The sequence below is a fragment of the Podarcis muralis genome, chromosome 1 (genome assembly GCF_964188315.1).
Source record: "Podarcis muralis chromosome 1, rPodMur119.hap1.1, whole genome shotgun sequence".
Classification (NCBI taxonomy): Eukaryota; Metazoa; Chordata; class Lepidosauria; order Squamata; family Lacertidae; genus Podarcis; species Podarcis muralis.
This window is the reverse complement of record NC_135655.1, coordinates 4,949,113-4,970,704: the sequence shown is the minus strand read 5'-3', so window position 1 is coordinate 4,970,704 and position 21,592 is coordinate 4,949,113. Positions and strand designations below refer to the sequence as shown.

At 48.9% G+C, this 21,592-nt stretch overlaps 1 protein-coding gene across 1 annotated transcript in view; it reads right to left on the bottom strand.

Annotated features, from left to right (window-relative positions):
* The window catches only part of NID2 (nidogen 2), a 74,093-nt gene that overhangs the window by 42,669 nt on the left and 9,832 nt on the right, over window positions 1-21,592 (bottom strand). The window contains exons 3-5 of the mRNA XM_028724419.2: window positions 18,692-18,918; window positions 9,061-9,776; window positions 166-315 (exon numbers count right to left, since the gene is read on the bottom strand). Coding sequence (XP_028580252.2) covers window positions 166-315; window positions 9,061-9,776; window positions 18,692-18,918 — 1,093 coding nt within the window. The remainder of the gene's footprint in view (window positions 1-165; window positions 316-9,060; window positions 9,777-18,691; window positions 18,919-21,592) is intronic.

Genomic DNA, 21,592 nt, shown 5'->3' with positions numbered 1-21,592 from the left:
CAGTGTCCGGGTAGAACGGTGGGGGTGGAGACGCTTATTCAGGTATAATGGTTATAATATTTGCAGTGGTAATAGCCCATGAAAACTTTAAACATTTTTGACCCCCATTTTTGAACATATTTTTGAAATTAAAAAACTCATCTTATACACGGAAAAGTAAGGTACCTTCTGGCAAGCAGTGTCTTCCGTTCCCGTAGAACCTAGACTGGCAGTGGCAGCAGAAACCTGTGCTGTAATCTGTGCAGAAGGCATGCAGGGAGCACTGGCGGTGGTGGTCCTCGCAGGTCTCCACGTTGGCAGTGCTGTAGGTGAACCCTTAATGAAAAAAACGCAAGTTGCTTTATATCCTATATATCTCAGAGGGAGCGGGCTGCCGCAGCTGTGTCACCTTGCCCTCCCTCACAGAGCTCAGAGTTCGTCCTGCAATCCACCCCCTCTGGGCTCAGAATCTCACCTGGCTCTGGGAGAATCAAAAACCAGGAAGACTTAACATTTTAGTAAGGAACGGGGGGAATTTATAACTTATCTTAAAGACCATTGTAAACAGTTAAAACCGTGAGTAGGATTGGAATATCCCTTGTAGCTTAATGGTGAATTTTGGATACAATTTTGGAGAGTATCCGCTGGGAGAGATCATCAGGGGGTTTGGACTGGGTGTCCATCAATATGCGGATAATACCCAGCTCTACCTCTCTTTCAAATCAGTACCAGTGAAGGCGGTGAAGGTCCTGTGTGAGTGCCTGGAGGCGGTTAGAGGATGGATGGTGGCTTATGGATTGAGGTTGAATTCTGACAAGACAGAAGTTCTGTTCTTGGGGGACGGGGGTGAGCCGGTGTCGAGGACCTACATTGTCTCCCAGTACATTTCCGAGCACAATCCATAGTATTGGTGTTGACCTTTAAAGCCCTAAATGGCCTCGGTCCAGTATACCTGAAGGAGAGTCTCCACCCCCATTGTTCTGCCCGGATGCTGAGGTCCAGCTCCAAGGGCCTTCTGGCGGTTCCCTCATTACGAGAAGCAAAGCTACAGGGAACCAGGCAGAGGGCCTTCTCGGTGGTGGCACCCACCCTGTGGAATGCCCTCCAAGCCGATGTCAAAGAGATAAACAACTACCTGACATTTAGAAGACATCTGAAGGCAGCCCTGTTCAGGGAAGCTTTTAATGTGTGACATGTACTTTTGATCTTTGTTGGAAGCTGCCCAGAGTGTCTGGGGAAACCCAGCCAGATGGGCAGGGTACAAATAAATTATTATTATTATTATTATTATTATTATTATTATTATTATTATTATTATGAAATAGTTGGGTTATTATAAAAGATGCGGGAGGGAATGATTAACAGCAGAACCCACAAAGGGGAGATCCAAGAGATTCCTTAGAATCTTGCTTTTATGCTATATGTTGGGTATGTGACTGTATAATTTCTATCTGAAAAACCAAATAAATAAATAAAAATGGGGGGGGGGGAGAATCTCACCCGGCCTCCACAGGACATTTGACGATGCTGAATATTGGTCCACCTAGCCCAGCACTAGGGTACAATTTGCTCCCGGCCCAATGTTCTTGTGTTAATTGACAAAGTCCTAAATAATATAGTTGCAGAGATGGAGGGGGCCCCAAAGGTCGTTACAACGAAAGAGTTTCGACAGTGGAAAGGTCATGGGCTTTGAAGACACTCGAACTCAGGACGCAAGGGAGAAACGTGCTAAGAGGAAGGCACGCTTGGCAAATCCACACCATGATCAACTCCCACCCGGAAACCAATATCTCCACTGTGGAAGGACATGTGGATCCAGAATTGGCCTCCATAGTCACTTACGGACTCATTGCTAAAACCGTGTTTATGGAAGACAATCTTACTCAACTACAAGGGATCACCAAAGAAGTAAGCTATTGTTCAGTAGAAACTGATTCAAAGCAGAAATATTAGTGCTGTGAAAGCAATGTACGAGAGCAATGTATGCTCAGAAATGTCTCCCTGCTCTGTTGACTCCAGTGAGTCTTAAGTCATGACATTCACCTGGGTCCCAGGTAATGACAGCCAGGTTGCAACATGAGTCAATAGTGTGATGCAGCGGCGAAACAAGCTAATGCTATTCTAAGCTGGGAAGTGTGAAGAGAGCGACCAAGACGACCAAGGGTCAGGAAACCAAGCCTTACGAGGAACAGTTGAGGTATGCTTAGACTGGAGAAGAGGAGATATGAGAACCATCTTCAAATATCTCAAGGGCTGTCCCATGGAAGAATGGAACAAGCTTGTTTTCTCCTGATCTGGAGAGTAGGACCTGAACCAATGGCTTCAAGTTACGAGAAAGGAGATTCTGACTAAACATGACAAAGAACTTTCTGACAGTAGGAGCCATTCGACAGTGGAATGGTCTCCCTTGGGAGGTGGTGGACTCTCCTTCCTTGGAGGTTTCTAAGCAGAGGTTGGGTGGCCATCTCTCAGGGATGCTTCAGTTGAGATTCCTGCATTTCAGGGGGTTGGGCTAGATGACCCTTGGTATTCCTCTCAATTCTACAATTCTACGATTCTATGTCCGCATTAAGCTACATTCCCAACTGACCACTGCGTTCTCCAGAAGTGTGAGCAGGTACCTTGAACCAATTCCAAATATTTTTTGTATTTGAGGCACTTTCCCCCACTGAATATAAGGAAGCTTTGCTAGGAGATCCACATCTGGTTATTTGTCAATTCCAGGGGGATTGAGAGGCAATTCAAAACAAAAATGTACGGAAAAATGGGATAGATATAAGATATTTATCTTCAAAAATATAGTAAAGGTTCGCTATCTATGCTAGCATTCGATTGACGTTGGAGAGAAATTGAGTTGAGAAACGATGTATTATCTAATACATATTGATATAGGAACATATTAGATAAAATGTAAAGAAATATACAATAATAAGAGAACATTCATTTGTAAAAAAAAGAATATACAACGAGATTGACAGGAAGTCCGTAGTGTTGGTACAAATATCATTTTGAAATGGCTTTGTTTTTTCTTTGTTTTTCTTTCTTTAGGTACATAAATTTGGCATATAAACTTTGTATACATGTTGGAAATTATATTAGAATATGCCCTATAATGTAATTATATGTAATGTAATGTATATAATGTAATTAATGTAAAGCCATGGTTTTCCCAGTAGTGATGTATGGAAGTGAGAGCTGGATCATAAAGAAGGCTGATCGCCGAAGAATTGATGCTTTTGAATTCTGGTGCTGGAGGAGACTCTTGAGAGTCCCAAGGACTGCAAGAAGATCAAACGCATCCATTCTTAAGGAAATCAGCCCTGAGTGCTCACTGGAAGGACAGATCGTGAAGCTGAGGCTCCAGTACTTTGGCCACCTAATGAGAAGAGAAGACTCCCTGGAGAAGACCCTGATGCTGGGAAAGATGGAGGGCACAAGGAGAAGGGGGTGACAGAGGACAAGATGGTTGGATAGTGTTTTCGAGGTTACCAGCATGAGTTTGACCAAACTGCGGGAGGCAGTGGAGGACAGAGGTGCCTGGCGTGCTCTGGTCCAGGGGGTCACGAAGAGTCGGACACGACTAAACGACTAAACAACAACAACATAATGTAATATGATACTGTATACATATGTGACATAAGAACGTTAAAAAAAAAAAGCCCACAGCTCCTGAAGGGAGCCAGAGCCAACTGCTCCGGGCTGCTGAGACTGCCGCCGCTGCGTTTCCCGGGGACATTAGATGAAATCCGGGGACATTCCGGGGATGGAATTTGTACGGGGACTTATTCGCAAATCCGGGGACTGTCCCTGGGAAACGGGGACGTCTGGTAACCCTAGTGTACAGTGAGCCTGCCCTGAAGGCAGGGAATTGGGAATGAGGAGGAGGTATCAGGGAAGCGATACGATGGCCACCTTCCAATATCTGGAGGGCTGTCTCGTGGAAGATGGAGCAAGCTTGTTTTCTGTTGCTCCAAAGGGTACAACCTGAGGCAATGGGTTCAAATGACAAAGAAGGAGATTCCAATTAAACATTAGGAAGAACTTTCTGATGCTAAGAGCTGTTCAACAATGGAATGGTGGCTTTAAGCAGAGGTTGGGCAGCCATCTGTCATGGATGCTTTAGCTGAGACTCCTGCATTGCAGGGGGTTGGTCTAGATGACCCTCGGGTCCCTTCCAAGACGACAGTTCTACGATTACGGCCAAAGATAAGACGGCTTCTTAAACTCCCATTTTCACACGGACCTACGTGCCACCACCTGAGGACAATGCTATCCTTTTTTTGTTTTTTTAATGATCTTAGAAAAAGCTCCAGTTACAGATAGGTAGCCGTGTTGGTCTGCCATAGTCAAAACAAAAAAAATTCCTTCCAGTAGCACCTTAAAGACCAACTAAGTTAGTTCTTGGTATGAGCTTTCGTGTGCATGCACACTTCTTCAGATACCTCAGGTTGCCTCTGGGTCCGGTCACCCTCCAGCCTCTCCTGAGCTGCAGAGGCCCAGGGCAGAGAGGCGGAGGGAACTAAGTTCCTGCAGGAAGAGTGCTCGCCTCCAGGAGAGGAGAGGTAAGTCACCTGTGGACCGGGGCTGCCCTATGCCTCGGGACAGATAAAAGCCAGCCAGCCCCAGGCCCAGGTTGCGGGAGCAACATTATTGGTTGCTAGTTCCTGCCTGAACCCTGTCCTGCCGGAGCTCCTGACCTCACCTGACTCCCTGTGTATCTGAAGAAGTGTGCATGCACACGAAAGCTCATACCAAGAACTAACTTAGTTGGTCTTTAAGGTGCTACTGGAAGGAATTTTTTTTGTTTAGAAAAAGCTGTTCTCGTTCACCAGCCTCTGCTACTCAGTTGGCATTCAACTTCGTTGACGCAACTCAGAGCTTCCAGGGTTGAAAAACCTCCGCCAAGCCCACGGCTTCCCGCGCTCACCTTTGCGGATCAGAGAAGGGGCATCTCTGAACGCCCAGACGTTGCTGCACTGCAGCTCCCACCATCCCCAAGACCATTTAGCGAACGGTCCCTGTGATGGCCTGGGATTCGGACTCGGAGGCTGAACCTGAGGAATCCCAGCCTGCACAGGATTCCCCGCCTCCAGAACCAGCTGAGCCGGGGCTGGGGCTTGAGCCTGAAGTGCCCTCACCTGTGCTGGATCCTCAGGTGCAGGCGTCAGCTGAGCCTGCTCTGGCCCCTGAGGTGATGGAGGACCCATTGCCTGCAGGTGCTCCACTCTCAGTCCCATCAGAGGAAGCGGAGGTTGCCTCTGGGTCCGGTGACCCTCCAGCCTCTCCAGAGCTGCAGAGGCTCAGGGCAGAGAGGCAGAGGGAACTAAGTTCCCGCAGGAGGAGGGCTCGCCTCCAGGCCAGGAGAGGCGAGTCACCTGTGGACCGGGGCCGCCCTGTGCCTCGGGACAGATAAAAGCCAGCCAGCCCCAGGCCCAGGTTGCGGGGGCAACATTGTTGGTTGCTAGTTCCTGCCTGAACCCTGTCCTGCCGGAGCTCCTGACGTTACCCAACTCCCTGCCTTGGACCCAGCTTCAGCTTTGACAGACTGCCTCCATACCGCACCCTCAACCTCGGACTGGACTCGGACCTCGCCTCTCAGTTAGCCCCTGGGACCAGTACAGTCTCTGACGCAGATCTGCCTTCCTCTTGCCCACATCTCTGTGCACCACCCCAATCACTCCATCAGGTCTGGCCAGATACACAGCTGCCTCAGCTGACATCCCTCAGCTGTGGGATATCCCGTTTCGTGCGGACGGAGGAGGGCTGTGACCGCTGGGTTCCCTGCGGCCACTAATGGCTTCTTAATTCTTCGCACGGCAGCTCTTGAGAGACAACAATCTAAATATCCGCAAGTTGGTCTGGAACGAGATCCCTGAAGGGCCAGCTGTCATGGCAGGCCAACAGCCGTCTCTAATGCACACCCTGCCCCAACAACCACGAAGGGCGGCATTTGGCAATTCTCTCTGCCTCTCTATCTATCGCTGTCTCTCTCAAATGCACACACTCTTCTGCAAACTCGTCCCCTGTCTCAGGACTAGAGGAGCTCATGCCTCGGGAGAACGTCAGAAGAGGCTGCTGGGTTCAGCCAATGGCCCATATAAGTCCAGCATCCTGGTCTCCCAGTGGCCAACCAGATATTATTATTATTATTATTATTATTATTATTTATTATGTATACCCCGCCCATGTGGCTGGGTTTCCCCAGCCACTGTGGGCAGCTTCCAACAGAATATTAAAATACAATAACCTATTAAACATTAAAAGCTTCCCTAACCAGAGCTGCCTTCAGATGTCTTCTAAAAGTCAGGTAGTTATTCATTTCTTTGACATCTGATAGGAGGGCATCCACAGGGTGGGTGCCACTACCGAGAAGGCCCTCTGCCTGGTTCCCTGTAACTTGGCTTCTCGCAGGGAGGGAAGTGCCAGAAGGCCCTCGGTGCTGGACCTCAGTGTCCGGGCAGAGCAATGGGGGTGGAGACGCTCATTCAGATATACTGGGCTGAGGCCGTTTAGGGCTTTCAAGGTCAGCACCAACGTACTGGGAGCCAGTGTAGGTCTTTCAAGACTGGTGTTATGTGGTCTCGGCGGCTGCTCCCAGTCACCAGTCTAGCTGCCGCATTCTGGATTAGTTGTAGTTTCCAGGTCACCTTCAAAGGTAACCCCATGTAGAGTGCATTGCAGTAGTCCAAGCAGGAGATAACCAGAGCATACACCACTCTGGCGAGACAATCTGTGGGCAGGTAGGTTTCTCATCCTGCGTACCAGATAAAGCTGATAGACAGCTGCCCTGGACACAGAATTAACCTGTGCCTCCATGGACAGCTGTGAGTCCAAAATGACTCCCAGGCTGTACATCTGGTCCTTCAGGGGCACAGTTACCCTATTCAGGACCAGGGAGTCCTCCACACCCGCCCGCCTCCAGATGTCTGTGGGAAACTCTCAAACAGGATTCGAACACAAGAACCCTCTTCGCCTTCTGCAGTTTTCAGCAACTGATATTTCAGAAGCACTGATGTTTCCAGCTGTGGAGACATAACACAGCCATCCTGGCCAGTAGCCATCAATAGCCCTCTCCTCCATGAATGTGTCAAATCCACTTTTAAAGCCATCTAGGTTGATCGCCAGAACTGCCTCCTGGGGAAATGAGTTCCACAGTTCCACTATGTGTGGCGGGGAAAATTCCTCCTTTTTACCCATCCTAAAGAGAGCTAGACCATAAAGAAGGCTGATCACCGAAGAATGGATGCTTTTGAATTCTGGTGCTGGAGGAGACTCTGGAGAGTCCCATGGACTGCAAGAAGACCAACCTCTCCATTCTGAAGGAAATCAGCCCTGAGTGCTCACTGGAAGGACAGATCCTGAAGCTGAGGCTCCAGTACTTTGGCCACCTCATGAGAAGAGAAGACTCCCTGGAAAAGACCCTGATGTTGGGAAAGATGGAGGGCACAAGGAGAAGGGGACGACAGAGGACGAGATGGTGGGACAGTGTTCTCGCAGCTACCAGCATGAGTTTGACCAAACTGCGGGAGGCAGTGGAAGACAGGAGTGCCTGGCGTGCTCTGGCCCAGGGGGTCACGCAGAGTCGGACACGACTAAATGACTAAACAACAACAACAACAACAAATCTCCCGACCTTCAACTCCCCTGGATGCCCATGAATTCTAGTGTTAGCGCCTTCTGTCAAGAGTTTGGGTGTAACCTTCAACGCCTCCCTTTCCACGGAGATGCAAGTTGCAGCCACAGCAAAGGTGGCATTTTTCCATCTCCGCCGTATCAAGCAGTTGGTCCCTTCCCTTTCTCGCCCTGATTTGGCCACTGTGATCCACGCGACGGTCACCTCCTGGCTCGATTATTGCAACTCGCTCTACGTGGGGCTGCCCTTGAAGCTGACCCAGAAACTCCAGTGGGTGCAGAATGCTCCGGCGAGGCTCCTTATGGGGTCCTTGCCGCGGGATCACATTCACCCGGTGCTATACCAGCTGCACTGGCTCCCGGTGAAGTACAGGGTCAGGTTTAAGGTGCTGGTTTTGACCTGTAAAGCTCTATGCGGCCTGGGACCCACGGACCTACGGGACCGCCTCTCCTGGTATGCCCCATGGAGGACCTTAAGGTCCACACATGACAACATTTTGAAGGTCCCAAGTCGCGAGGTGGTTAGTTTGGTCTCAACTAGGGCCAGGGCCTTTTCAGTACTGGCCCCGACTTGGTGAACGCTCTGTCCCAAGAGACCAGGGCCCTGCGGGACTTGACATCTTTCTGCAGGGCCTGCAAGACACAGCTGTTCCGCCTGGCCTTTGGTTTGGACTCAGTCTGACCCTTATGTTTCCCTCCCCTTTTGGTTTTGATTTATGGGCTACTACTAAAATGAGGCTGCTTTTTAAATTGCATTTTAACCTGTATTTTAAATTGGTTTTTTTCCCCTATTATGTTTTTATTGTAATTTTACTGGCTCTGGCCGGGGAGGGCAGGGTATAAATAAAATTTATTATTATTATTATTATTATTACAGTGGTACCTCGGGTTAGGTACTTAATTCATTCTGGAGGTCCGTTCTTAACCTGAAACTGTTCTTAACCTGAAGCACCACTTTAGCTAATGGGGCCTCCTGCTGCTGCGGCGCCGCTGGAGCACGGTTTCTGTTCTCATTCTGAAGCAAAGTTCTTAACCCGAGGTACTATTTCTGGGTTAGCGGAGTCTGTAACCTGAAGCGTATGTAACCCGAGGTACCACTATATTATTGTTAGGAGAGAGGGAGAGAAACTTTCCTCTGCCCATTTTCTCCACTCCATGTGGATAATTATTTGATTTCATATATTTATTTAATCCATTTATATTCCGCACTTCGTCAAAAGACGGTTCACACGACAAAAAATGTAAGACGGAAGCAGAAATAAATGGCGAAAACAAAACCAAAAGAGCAATAATTCCCCCCTCCCGCAAACACAAGGATGCAGAAGAATAATCAGCCAAAGGCTTATTAATGAAACTCCACTTACTGCATATGCAATTAATTCTTCTGCCTAAGAATCTCCCGTTTCAGAGACTGAGGTTTGGCGTAGGGAGATGTTCTCAGGAACTTACCGTCCGGGTCGAAGGGGAGGTCCTCGTCCACACCGACCACCCGTCTCCTGTGGCTGAAAGGAGGGGTGTCTGGGAAGCTTTCGAGAATAACTTCGCCCTCCGGGTAGTCTGGGAAGATGTCCGGGTCCGAAGGGTCACTCGTATCTTCTCCCTGCGGGGATAGGCTGCCCCCGTCTCCACGGCGCCTCAGCAGAACAGCCGTGACGGCCTCGATCGGGCTCTCGTACACCGGCGGCAGGGACGGGGTCCTCGCGTTATCTTCTACTACAGAAGGTGGCGTCAGTTGCTCCGCCAGGTACAGGAGGGCCGAATCCAGTTCAGGGTATGGAGGGAGGCTGCTGGGTGCTGAGTAGAGCGAGGTGGGCTCCACTTCTGAGTCAAGGCTGGCGCCTGAGTGCCTTGGCTCGCTGTAGTCGACTTGCGCATCGGTGTTTGACACGGCACTGGGTCTCACTTCCGGTCCGAGCGGTTGCCCGGTGGGCACCACGGGCAGGTATTCGAAATCGTCTTCGCTGTCGTCATAGAAGGGATCTGCGTAGTCGAGGTTGGGGTCAGGGTATTCCGGCTCCAGGAAGTTGTGGCCGGTGGAGCTGGTCTCGGGGAGTTCCGGGGGAGCAGCGGGGAGCCCGCCGAGCGAGGCAGGGACCACATTGCCCAGCTGGCTGGCACTGCCAATGTGGAATGCCCAGATGCCAGGGATGCCCATGTTGCTCAGCCTAAAGGAAGGAGGAAGAACAGGGTGGATTAACCGTTAGGACATCAAGGGAGAACGGAGGGTGGGCACCACAGAAATTTCCCACTGCCGGATTTTTAACCTCAACAAATCGCTCAGCTGAACGTTTGTTTTTGCAGTTGAAGGATATTTAAAATCCCCACAGAGGAAATCAGAAGAAGTACCGACATTGAAAGACTGGGAAAATAATTTTTTTGAAATCAGCGCTTAGGGTCTCTAAAGATCTTTCTCCAGCCCTGAGGAAGAAGGGTGAAAGCCCAATGGCTACTGATTGACAACCACCTTTTTAAAATAAAATAAAATATAAAATAAAATAAAATAAAAAACTTCAACATGAAGGGTGTGAATTCATGCAACAAGGCCATCCTGGCTCCCAGCGGGGCTGAGCAGGTCCCCTGGGAATCCTGCAAACAGGACCTGAGAGGCAACAGCCCTTTCCTGCTGCTGCTCCTCTTCAGAAACTGGTATTCATATAGATTCATGGAACTGTAGAGTTGAAAGGGACCCCCAGGGGTCATCTAGCCGAACCCCCAACAATGCAGGAATCTCGGCTGAAAAATCCATGACAGTGGGCCATCCAGGAGCATACAGACTTTGACTTGGCATTAGTTCAACATTCACGCTGTGCCTGAAGATTTGGGCGGGGGGGGGCAAAACTGAGAGGCAGCCTTACCCGCTGGGCTTGCGGTCTAGTAAAGCATGATTCGGAGGAAAGGGGGATTTTATGACAACCGACGAATCCCCCTTTGGGGCTCGGGGCCGAGGAATCTCGGCGCGTGTAATTGCCTTGGCGTGATCACCGCCGACAAGCGAAAACGATGCGGTCCGGCTCCATCCCACACTGGCAAAGTCTGGATATCCGTGTCGGACGGGTCGCTCGGATCATGTTACTAATTGCAAACAGCAGAAACAGCTCCGCTGGAGAGGAGCTGGGAAGCAGCGATGGGATCCGGGTTGGCCACACGATCAAAGGACCGAGGCAATGCAGATCCAGATCACGGGGGAATTTGCTCTTCAGAGCTCAGCTTGGCAGAGCTCAAACTCTCTTGCTCCTTCAGCACCCGAAGTAGCATCAAAAATATGCATGTAGTTCCTAAACAGCAACGGCACATGGCAGAATGCAATGCCCACTTTTCTAGGATCAGTAAATAGATCAGTAAATGGAATAGGATGCCCATCTGTTGTGGATTCTCTAGTTGAGATTCCTGCATTGCATGGAATGGGACTAGATTACTGTCCCATCACCTCCTGGCAAATAGAAAGGGAAGAAATGGAGGCAGTGAGAGATTTTACTTTCTTGGGCTCCATGATCACTGCAGACGGTGACAGCAGCCACGAAATTAAAAGACGCCTGCTCCTTGGGAGAAAAGCAATGACAAATCTAGACAGCATCTTAAAAAGCAGAGACATCACCTTGCCAACAAAGGTCTGTATAGTTAAAGCTATGGTTTTCCCAGTAGTGATGTATGGAAGTGAGAGCTGGACCATAAAGAAGGCTGATCGCCAAAGAATTGATGCTTTTGAATTCTGGTGCTGGAGGAAACTCTTGAGAGTCCCATGGACTGCAAGAAGATCAAACCTCTCCATTCTGAAGGAAATCGGCCACCTCATGAGAGGAGAAGACTCCCTGGAAAAGAGCCTGATGTTGGGAAAGATGGAGGGCACAAGGAGAAGAGGACGACAGAGGACGAGATGGTTGGACAGTGTTCTCGAAGCTACCAGCATGAGTTTGACCAAACTGTGGGAGGCAGTGGAAGACAGGAGTGCCTGGCGTGCTCTGGTCCAGGGGGTCACGAACAGTCGGACACGACTAAACGACTAAACAACAACAAACTGTGGCGATCGCACAGGGTCCCCGGACATTTGATGGTCTATTGATCCCTGTGCCACCACTGTGCTCACTTCCCCGCTGCCACCAACCCGTTACTCTCGGGTACACATGCAGTCCAGACAGTTATTAAAATTGAACCTAATAAACAAGTTTATTTTATAAGCATTAACAAGTTTAAGGTTTCTCAGATAATATTCTTGTCAGTTTCTTAACTTTAGTTTCTTTACCAGCCTATACCTTCCTAATACCTTCTGACTGATTATATCAACTGTTTGACTGACTCCTCTTAACAGATTCTCTCACTCTCTCACATCAGACTAGCCCAACCCACAGACTTATCCTTTCTCTCTTCTCTAACTCCAGACTGACTTCTTAACAACTCTAACTCCTCCCCTTGGGTTCCTATTGGTTAATCATTTTACAGGGTCTTTTTGGTGGTGGCTCCCCATTTGAGGAATCCCCTTTCCTGGGGAGGTGCATCTATCTCCTTTGTTATTAACTCCCAAGAGGGATTCTGAAAGGTTCCTGTTTGCTCGGGGTTTGATGGCTGAAAGATGCTGTTGCTGCTGGCAGCCTTGACCTTGTGAGCTTCTAAATTGTTTTCAGATGCTCTCAATTGTTCTTGCTTCTAAAATGTTTTCACTCGTTTTATTTTAATTTTAATTGCATGGTTTCGCTGCGTTCTTGTTGGCCGCCCTGGGCTCCCTCGGGAGGAAGGACGGGACAGAAATGCGATAATAAACAAGGCAATGTTCAGCTGCTGGAGGCAGTAAATATCTGTGAACGCCAGTTTTTGGGAATCGCAGAGAGAGAACAGGCCATGGGCCTGATCCAGCACATGTATTCACATAGAGAGCTTCTCTCACGGACTTATTTCAGGAATGTTTGGACTGCTTAGCTTTGACATACTGTGTTGCACACGTCATTATTATTGGACATTGTATATATTATTTAAGATTTCTTTTTGTGTGTGTATAATTTTTATTAAGTTTTCTATTTTACAATTTAAAATATTCATTAAACAACCTTAAAACTTCCCTTATTCTCTTTCCATGGTTCAATTTGCATATCATAAACCCCTGCATATTTTAAATAAATTAAACCATTCAGTATTCCATTATTGCATCCATCAAAACTTGTTGAATTTATCTTAATGCTGCCAACATTTTCAAGTGTTCAGAGTTTCCCCCCATATATTCAATAAACATTTTCCAATCTTCTTTAAACGTACGTTCTACCTGTTCTCTTATTCTATATGTTAGGTCCACAAGCTGTGCATATTCTATCAGTTTAAGTTGCCATTCTTCACTCATTTTCCATTTTTGGACTACTAAAACATGGGCCGCAGTAGTGGCAATACATAAATAGCCTTTTTTGACACCTGGCAATTTCCATCTGAATTATCCCCAACAAAAAGGACTCTAGTTTGGTGGGGTTTTTTTGGAAAAAAAGTACTTTTAAACCTTTTTTTCAATTCATTGTGGATTATTCCCCAATACTATTTTACCCTTTTACAGGTCCACCACATATATTATTATTATTTAAGATGTCATGTAATAAATACAAGGTGTTGAAATGCTGTACATGTTGGACCTTGGTTAGCGAGACCTAGAATCAAAGATTCAGAGTTGGAAGGGAACCGCCAGGGTCATCTAGTCTGACCCCTGGCAATGAAGGAATCTCGACTAAAACATCCATGACAGGTGGCTGTCCAACCTCCCCAGCCAGCGTCATCAGGGATGATGCTCATTCCAGTGACATCTGCAGGGCACCACATTGGCTACTCTCGAGTAGCAGCTGTGTGCTCCAGAGGTGTTCAGGGAAAGATAGATATCACATTTGGGATATCAGGATGATGATGATGATGATGATGATGATGATGACGTGGGTGGCGCTGTGGGTTAAACCACAGAGCCTAAGACTTGCTGATCAGAAGATCGGTGGTTCGAATCCCCGCGACGGGGTGAGCTCCCGTTGCTCGGCCCTTGCTCCTGCCAACCTAGCATGTCAAAGTGCAAGTAGATAAATAGGTACCTCTCCGGTGGGAAGGTGAACGGCATTTCTGTACGCTGCTCTAGTTCGCCAGAAGTGGCTTAGTCATGCTGGCCACATGACCCGGAAGCTGTACGCCGGCTCCCTCAGCCAATAAAGCGAGATGAGTGCAGCAACCCCAGAGTCGGCCACGACTGGACCTAATGGTCAGGGGTCCCTTTACCTTATTATTGTTGTTGTTATTATTATTATTATTTTATTCTCCAGCCACTGGGGAACAAAAGATTAAAAATACATTAAAATATCAGTCATTAAAAACTTCCCTAAACAGGTCTGCCTTCAAATGTCTTCTAAATGTCAGATAGTTGTTTATTTCTTTGATATCTGATGAGAGGGCGTTCCACAGGGAGGGCGCCACTACCAAGCAGGCCCTCTGCCTGGTTCCTTGTAACTTTGCTTCTCGGAGCTGGACCTCAGTGTCTGGGCAGAACGATGGGGGTGGAAATGCTCCTTCAGGTATACTGGGCCGAGGCCATTTAGGGCTTTCAAGGTCAGCACCAACACTTTGAATTGTGCTCGGAAACGTACTGGGAGCCAATGTAGGCTTTCAAGACCGGTGTTATGTGGTCTCGGCAGCCGCTCCCAGTCACCAGTCTAGCTGCCGCGTTCTGGATTAGTTGTAGTTTCCGGGTCACCTTCAAAGGTAGCCCCACGTAGAGTGCATTGCAGTAGTCCAAGCAAGAGATAACCAGAGCATGCACCACTCTGGCCAGACAGTCCGCAGTCAGCGAGGGTCTCATCCTGTGTACCAGATGGAGCTGGTAGACAGCTGCCCTGGACGCAAAATTGCGTCTCCATGGAGAGCTGTGAGCCCAAAATGACTCCCAGGCTGCACACCTGGTCCTTCAAGAACCCAGATAGAGCACTACATCAGGAAAGAATACAGGGAAGATTTTGCACAGGTCCTGGGCGAGGAAGAACTGGTGAAATGAAGAGAATTGAGAACTGATGGATTTCCTGTCTGGGTGGCGAATATGCAGCCAAGTAGATAAGATGCCAGCAAAGGTTCGTATAGTAAAATCTATGGTTTTCCCAGTAGGGATGTATGGAAGTGAGAGCAGGACCATAAAGAAGGCTGATCGCCGAAGAATTGATGCTTTTGAATTCTGGTGCTGGAGGAGACTCTGGAGAGTCCCATGGACTGCGAGAAGACCAAACCTCTCCATTCTTAAGGAAATCAGCCCTGAGTGCTCACTGGAAGGACAGATTCTGAAGCTGAGGCTCCAAGACTTTGGCCACCTCATGAGAAGAGAAGACTCCCTGGAAAAGACCCTGATGTTGGGAAAGATGGAGGGCACAAGGAGAAGGGGACGACAGAGGACGAGATGGTGGGACAGTGTTCTCGAAGAGACCAGCATGAGTTTGACCAAACTGCGGGAGGCAGTGGAAGACAGAAGTGCCTGGCGTGCTCTAGTCCATGGGGTCACGAAGAGTCGGACACGACTGAACGACTAAACAACAAAGATAAGATGCCAGTCTGGGAATGAGAGGAGGGCCAGGGAGGCAGAGATTCTGTGCATTCTCCACAGCTTTCTTCCGCGACAGTTGTGCAAAACGCTGGGCGGATTCTGAGCCGCAAAAATAGCTGGCAGGCTGCAGGTCCCCACAGCATCTAGAAGCAAACAAGATCTCCCTTCACAGCCCCTGAATGCTCCTCCGAGGCCTCGGATATTCGCACATTCCTCTCCCCTTCCCTCATGTCAGCCAACTCCAAGCCAGAGAACAGCTGGCATTTGATAACAGTGGGAAATGGAGACGGCAGCTGCGGTTTTACAGGCCCGGCTCCTCAAGTCAGTCACGTTTCAAGGAAATTTCTAAATACCCGCCTCCCCCTCCCGGTCCCAAAACTCCTTCTAATGCCAGCTGAAGCTGCTGTGAAGCATCGCTGCTGCAAATGTCCAGATCAGGGGTTTGGTACCCTGAGACTTTTTGCGAGGACCGGCTGTGCGATTAGGAAGCAGATTTGAGCTGGCAAGAAAAGGCCACAAATGGTCAATTGTTTAATTTACTAGCAGCCTTGAAGATACAGGATTGAACTAGCAGGGCCACTGCTTTGACCCAGCAGAGTCCTTATGTTTTTATGTCAGGGTTCTTCAGCAGATACGTCATTACAGAATTGTAGAATTGGAAGGTACCCCGAGAATCATCTAGTGCAGGGGTTGGCAAACTTTTTCAGCAGGGGGGCGGTCCACTGTCCCTCAGACCTTGTGGGGGGCCGGAGTATATTTGGGAGGGGAAAATGAACAAAGAACCCAGCGATGCATTTTAAATAAAAGGACACAGTGTTCTGTGCAATAGCACCAGGCAGGCCCCACAAATAACCCAGAGATGCATTTTAAATAAAAGTACGTTCCCAAGCACAATTCACAGTGTTGGTGTTGACCTTGAAAGCCCTACCTTGAAAGGATGGCTGTGTTCTGTCTCCACAGCTGGAAGCATCAGTGCTTCTGAAATATCAGTTGCTGAAAACTGCAGAAGGGGAAGAGGGTTCTTGTGTTCGAATCCTGTTTGAGAGTTTCCCACAGACATCTGGAGGCGGGCAGGTGTGGAGGACTCCCTGGTCCTGAATAGGGTAACTGTGCCCCTGAAGGACCAGGTGTACAGCCTGGGAGTCATTTTGGACTCACAGCTGTCCATGGAGGCGCAGGTTAATTCTGTATCCAGGGCAGCTGTCTATCAGCTCCATCTGGTATGCAGGATGAGAAACCTACCTGCCCACAGATTGTCTCACCAGAGTGGTGCATGCTCTGGTTATCTCCCGCTTGGACTACTGCAATGCGCTCTACGTGGGGCTACCTTTGAAGATGACCTGGAAACTACAACTAATCCAGAATGCGGCAGCTAGACTGGTGACTGGGAGTGGCCGCAGAGATCACATAACACTGGTCTTGAAAGACCTACACTGGCTCCCAGTACGTTTCCGAGCACAATTCAAAGTGTTGGTGCTGACCTTTAAAGCCCTAAACGGCCCCAGCCCAGTACATCTGAAGGAGCCAAGTTACAGGGAACCAGGCAAAGGGCCTTCTCAGTAGTGGCACCCGCCCTGTGGAACGCCCTCCCACCAGATGTCAAAGAGATAAACAACTACCTGACATTTAGAAGACATCTGAAGGCAGCCCTGTTCAGGGAAGTTTTTAATGTGTGACATTTTGATGTATTTTTGATCTTTGTTGGAAGCCGCCAGAGTGGCTGGGGTATCCTTCAGATTGGGCATCCAACATAGACACAGTTTGTAAAAAAAAGGTAAAGGTAAAGGACACCTGGATCGCTAAGTCCGGTCAAGGGCAACTATGGGGTTGCGCCGCTCATCTTGCTTTCAGGCTAAGGAGCCGGTGTTTGTCCACAGACAGCTTTCCGGGTCACGTGGCCAGCAGGACTAAACCGCTTCTGGCACAACACAACATTGTGACGGAAACCAGAGCGCAGGGAAATGCCACTTACTTTCCCCGCTGCAGCAGTACCTATTTATCTACTTGCACTGGTGTGCTTTCGGACTGCTAGGTTGGCAGGAGCTGCGACAGAGCAACGGACGTGCACTCCGTCACAGGGATTCGAACCGCCGACCTTCCGATCGGCAGGCCCAGGAGGCTCAGTGGTTTAGACCACAGCGCCACTCGCGTTCACAGTTTGTACCCAGTTTGTACCACATGGCAAGAACACACGCCGGTCAAGGGCAGGATGCCAGCAGTCAAAAGAGTGACCTTAGCAAGTTTGCAACAACATCACCGTCCGAGAAGGATGTTTTCCCACAGGTTTTCCACACAGTGCTGGCCTCTCTTTGAACCCAAATTTGGAAAGAGGGGCAGAACAGCACATATCACCCAGCAGGCATGGCATTATCTAAGGAAACAGCCAGCTAACACAAACAAAGTTTGCATGCAACTTCTGACACCAGATCCAAACGCAACTCCGCTTTCTGATAAGGCAGACTGGCATGCTTGTTTGGTGTCAGAGTGCAAGAGGTTCAAAAACAAATCTAACTTTTTGGCTGTGAAGCTTTAAACACAAATAAATCAGAACTCTTCTCCAAATTCTGCACCCAGAAGTGTTGGATTCTGCAACCTGTAATGAGCTGGGCAGATGTGCATAATTTTGCAGACTTTTCATCATTTGTTTTGCAGCTGTTGCAACATGGGGAAGCCTCACTCCCTGGAAATGTGTTCAATGAAAGCAAAGTTCTGTGGAGGGCAGATTCCGCACCCGGCGCCAATTCCTTTGTTTACACACTGCGGTGGTTCCCAAACTGTGGACAACACCAAGTTATTCGCCTCTGATTCACTTTTCCCCCAAACTAAAAACGCTGCCAAGCGCTGCACCCTTTCTCCAAAGGGGAGTCCTTTTGGGCAGAAAAGGACTGGTTCCTTCCCTTCGGTGGGCAAGCAGCCCTGACCTAAAGGCCAGGCTCTCCCCTGGAATTTCCCTGCCAAACCCTTCAAAGATATCAACATTTGGCACATACCCACAAACTGCAAAGGCAGAAGGAAATGACCGTATTTTTCGCTCCACAAGACGCACCTGACCATAAGACGCACCTAGTTTTAGAGGAGGACAACAAGAAAAAAAAATATTCTGAATTTGTGCAGCGTTTCTCCAGCAAAGCGGGAGGAGAAATGGAAGGGTCTCCGTTTATCCTCCCGCTTCACTAAAGGGGCGTTGCGCAGCTCTCCCTCTCTGCGCAGCCCCTCTCCAGCGAAGCAAAGTCAGAACAGCAAGAGGGATCACTGCGCAGAGAAAACAGCGATCCCTCTTGCTGTTCTGGCATCTGCGATAGCTGCGCCAAGCCTCTTCAGGGCAGGGGGAGTGTTCCAGGAGAGCAAGAGGGATCGGTGCTTTCACTGCGCAGCAATCCCTCTTGCTGTTCTGGCTTCAGCGATAGCTGCGCAGCCTGCATTCTCTCCACAAGACGCACGCGCAGTTCCCCTTACCATTTTAGGAGGGGAAAAGTGTGTCTTATAGAACAAAAAAATACAGTAAGATGCTTGGAGGTAGAACCAAACAGCACACCAGTTACTTACTGGTAGAGGTTCTTGACGGACTGCTCACTGCTGGTGACGCTGTGGTATGGCCCTTCCCGGCGCTGATAGTCCCCTCTGCTGAAGCCGACTCTGGCCGGCAGCTCCAGGTGGACGTTGTAGGATTCTTTGGGCCGTGTCCCAAAGAACTGGACCCCATCCTCAGGGTAGAGGAAGAGGGCATAGGCATCCGAATCGCTGTAGGCCAAGACTGCTTGGAAGGTGTTGTGCTGCGGAAGGAAAGTGCAGAGACCCAAAATTAATCCTATTCAGATCAAAGCAGAGAACAGGCATCAGGCGTGGGGCAGGGGAAAACTAGGGGCATAAAGTGAACTCCTGGTTGCTCCTTTCCACATGGAGCTGTCTGCCAGTGCCAAACAGCTGATGAGCGCTGGCAGGAAAGCCGCCTCCCCCCCTCCTTGAGGATGGAGAAGCTAGCTTTGAAGTCTGTTTGCAAGAAGCAGTTGGAGATTCAAGCCACTTTCTGCAAACAGGGCATCTTCGCCCTGCAGAGGCCTGGAGCCGGTCGCTCGCCTGCTCATTTGCAAAACTGACGCTGGACATCTCAAAACTGGGCATCAAAAGAAACATGACTTCGTAACTTATGAAGTAGCACTACATGCGTTGGCAGCTAAGAAGATCGGGAGAAAAGAACTAGATAAAATAGCGGTCAGTTGCAAAGGTGATTCGGACATTTAAGCTGGCACATTCTACCTTGCTATTCTATTGTATGCAACAAATAATTTTTAGGAGACGTGATTGTGGTTTATTGCATCTGCAGCGCCTGATGTTTTTATGGTTAGTGTTGCTTTTGTTTTTGTTCCCATTGTGAATGATGCCATGGCCTTTGGCTAGTGCAATAAAGTTGATGAGGATGGTGATTAAAAGAAATAGATTGGTTCCTGCATTGCACGGCCCTTTGGGGCCCTTCCAACTTCATAGCTCTATGAATCTAATTCTGCACCAGATACAGAACACAGCAGTGGCATGGCCCTAGATTATCAGATCAGGGGAGGAGTGGGCTTTGTTGCACAACTCCAGTTAAGGAGTAAAGGTCTGCATGGGCAAATTCCATTTCTTCGACTTCTCCTTTCCCAGAAGGCTGCTGTTCAAAACGCCTTGTAAAACTGCCCTGTTTGGTATCATTCATCTCCCCTCCCTCCTGTCTTATCTCCCTGCCTTTTAATCTTGACTCAGCTGCAAGGAGGGGAAATAAATCCGTTTTCCTCCATTGGATTATCTCCCCCTCGGGAGCCGCAAGAGAGATTCCAGTTTTCACCCAAGCCAAAAGAAGCTCAAGGGACGCAAGCGCCGATTCCCAAAAAAGGGAGAAGTTGTGGATTGAAGCTTGCTTGGAAACGGGCCCTCGGACTCAGCCCGGGCACGTGGGTGGAGGCTGGTTGTGAAAACCAACGAGGACGACACAGAACTCTGCACATGCTCAGAGGCACATCTTCCTTGTCCTTAAACCTTCTCCTTTTCCTCCACACACACATTTTCCAAGAGGGATTTCCTTTCCCTGTTGACCCCCCCATTCTTTTTCGGGCCCAATCCTTTCCATTTCCTTATATGTCTCATCGCCTTTAGATCAGGCTCTGGTTGATTTGACCCCTTAAACTTTGACGGCTGTGCCAAATTTAGTAGAGAAAAAAACCCTGCATGGCAGAACATCTCTCCCACAATATTTCAGATGCGTGAGGATTTCCTCTCCTTGGCTATTAGACTGGCACTGTATCCTGTATCCTTTGGGGCGCCTCCTTTAGACCTTCCTCTTTCAACAACCCTTTGAAGCTGAGATCTTTCCCACTCAGCAATCATTTTGAAGATGTTTTTAAGGTGCGTTCTCATTTGTCGCTTGCGGCCCTGGGCTCGTTTGGGAGGAAGGAGACAGGATATACATTTGACTCTGTGTGTAAGCAACAATTTGTTTCTTTTAAGTATTTATAAGCTGTCCTTCACCATAAAGAAGGCTGATCACCGAAGAATTGATGATTTTGAATTATGGTGCTGGAGGAGACTCTTGAGAGTCCCATGGACTGCAAGAAGATCAAATGTATCCATTCTTAAGGAAATCAGCCCTGAGTGCTCACTGGAAGGACAGATCCTGAAGCTGAGGCTCCAAGACTTTGGCCACCTCATGAGAAGAGAAGACTCCCTGGAAAAGACCCTGATGTTGGGGACGACAGAGGACGAGATGGTGGGACAGTGTTCTCGAAGCTACCAGCATGAGTTTGACCAAACTGCGGGAGGCAGTGGAAGACAGGAGGGCCTGGCGTGCTCTGGTCCAGGGGGTCACGAAGAGTCGGACACGACTAAACGACTAAACAACAACAACAAGCCGTCCTTCACCCATAAGGAGACGCTGCTGGGTGAAGCCAATAGCCCGTGAAATAAAAAATTAAGGTCTTATATATATATAATAAATGTTCATGGACTTGCCAGGCAAACACGTACATAAATGTATGGGCCACATGTCTGAGGCAGAACAGGAGGGCAGCCCTGGAGCCATTTTGGCTCCCAAACTGACCAAATGTTTTCTCTGCAAGGTCAAAGGAAAAGGTTGTTTTCTGCTGCTCCAGAGAAGCAGACACGGAGCAATGGATCCAAACTACAAGAAAGAAGATTCCACCTAAACATTAGGAAGAACTTCCTGACAGTAAGAGCTGTTTGACAGTGGAATTTGCTGCCAAGGAGTGTGGTGGAGTCTCCGTCTTTGGAGGTCTTTAAGCAGAGGCTTGACAACCATATCTCAGGAGCAGTGGCGTAGCGTGGGTTGTCAGCACCCGGGGCAAGGCAAGTAATTTGCGCCCCCTAACCTGTGGATTTGCGCCCCCTAACCCTTGGATTTGCGCCCCCTAACCCTAACCCCCAGATGTTGCGCCCGGTGCGGCCGGCCCCCCCTGC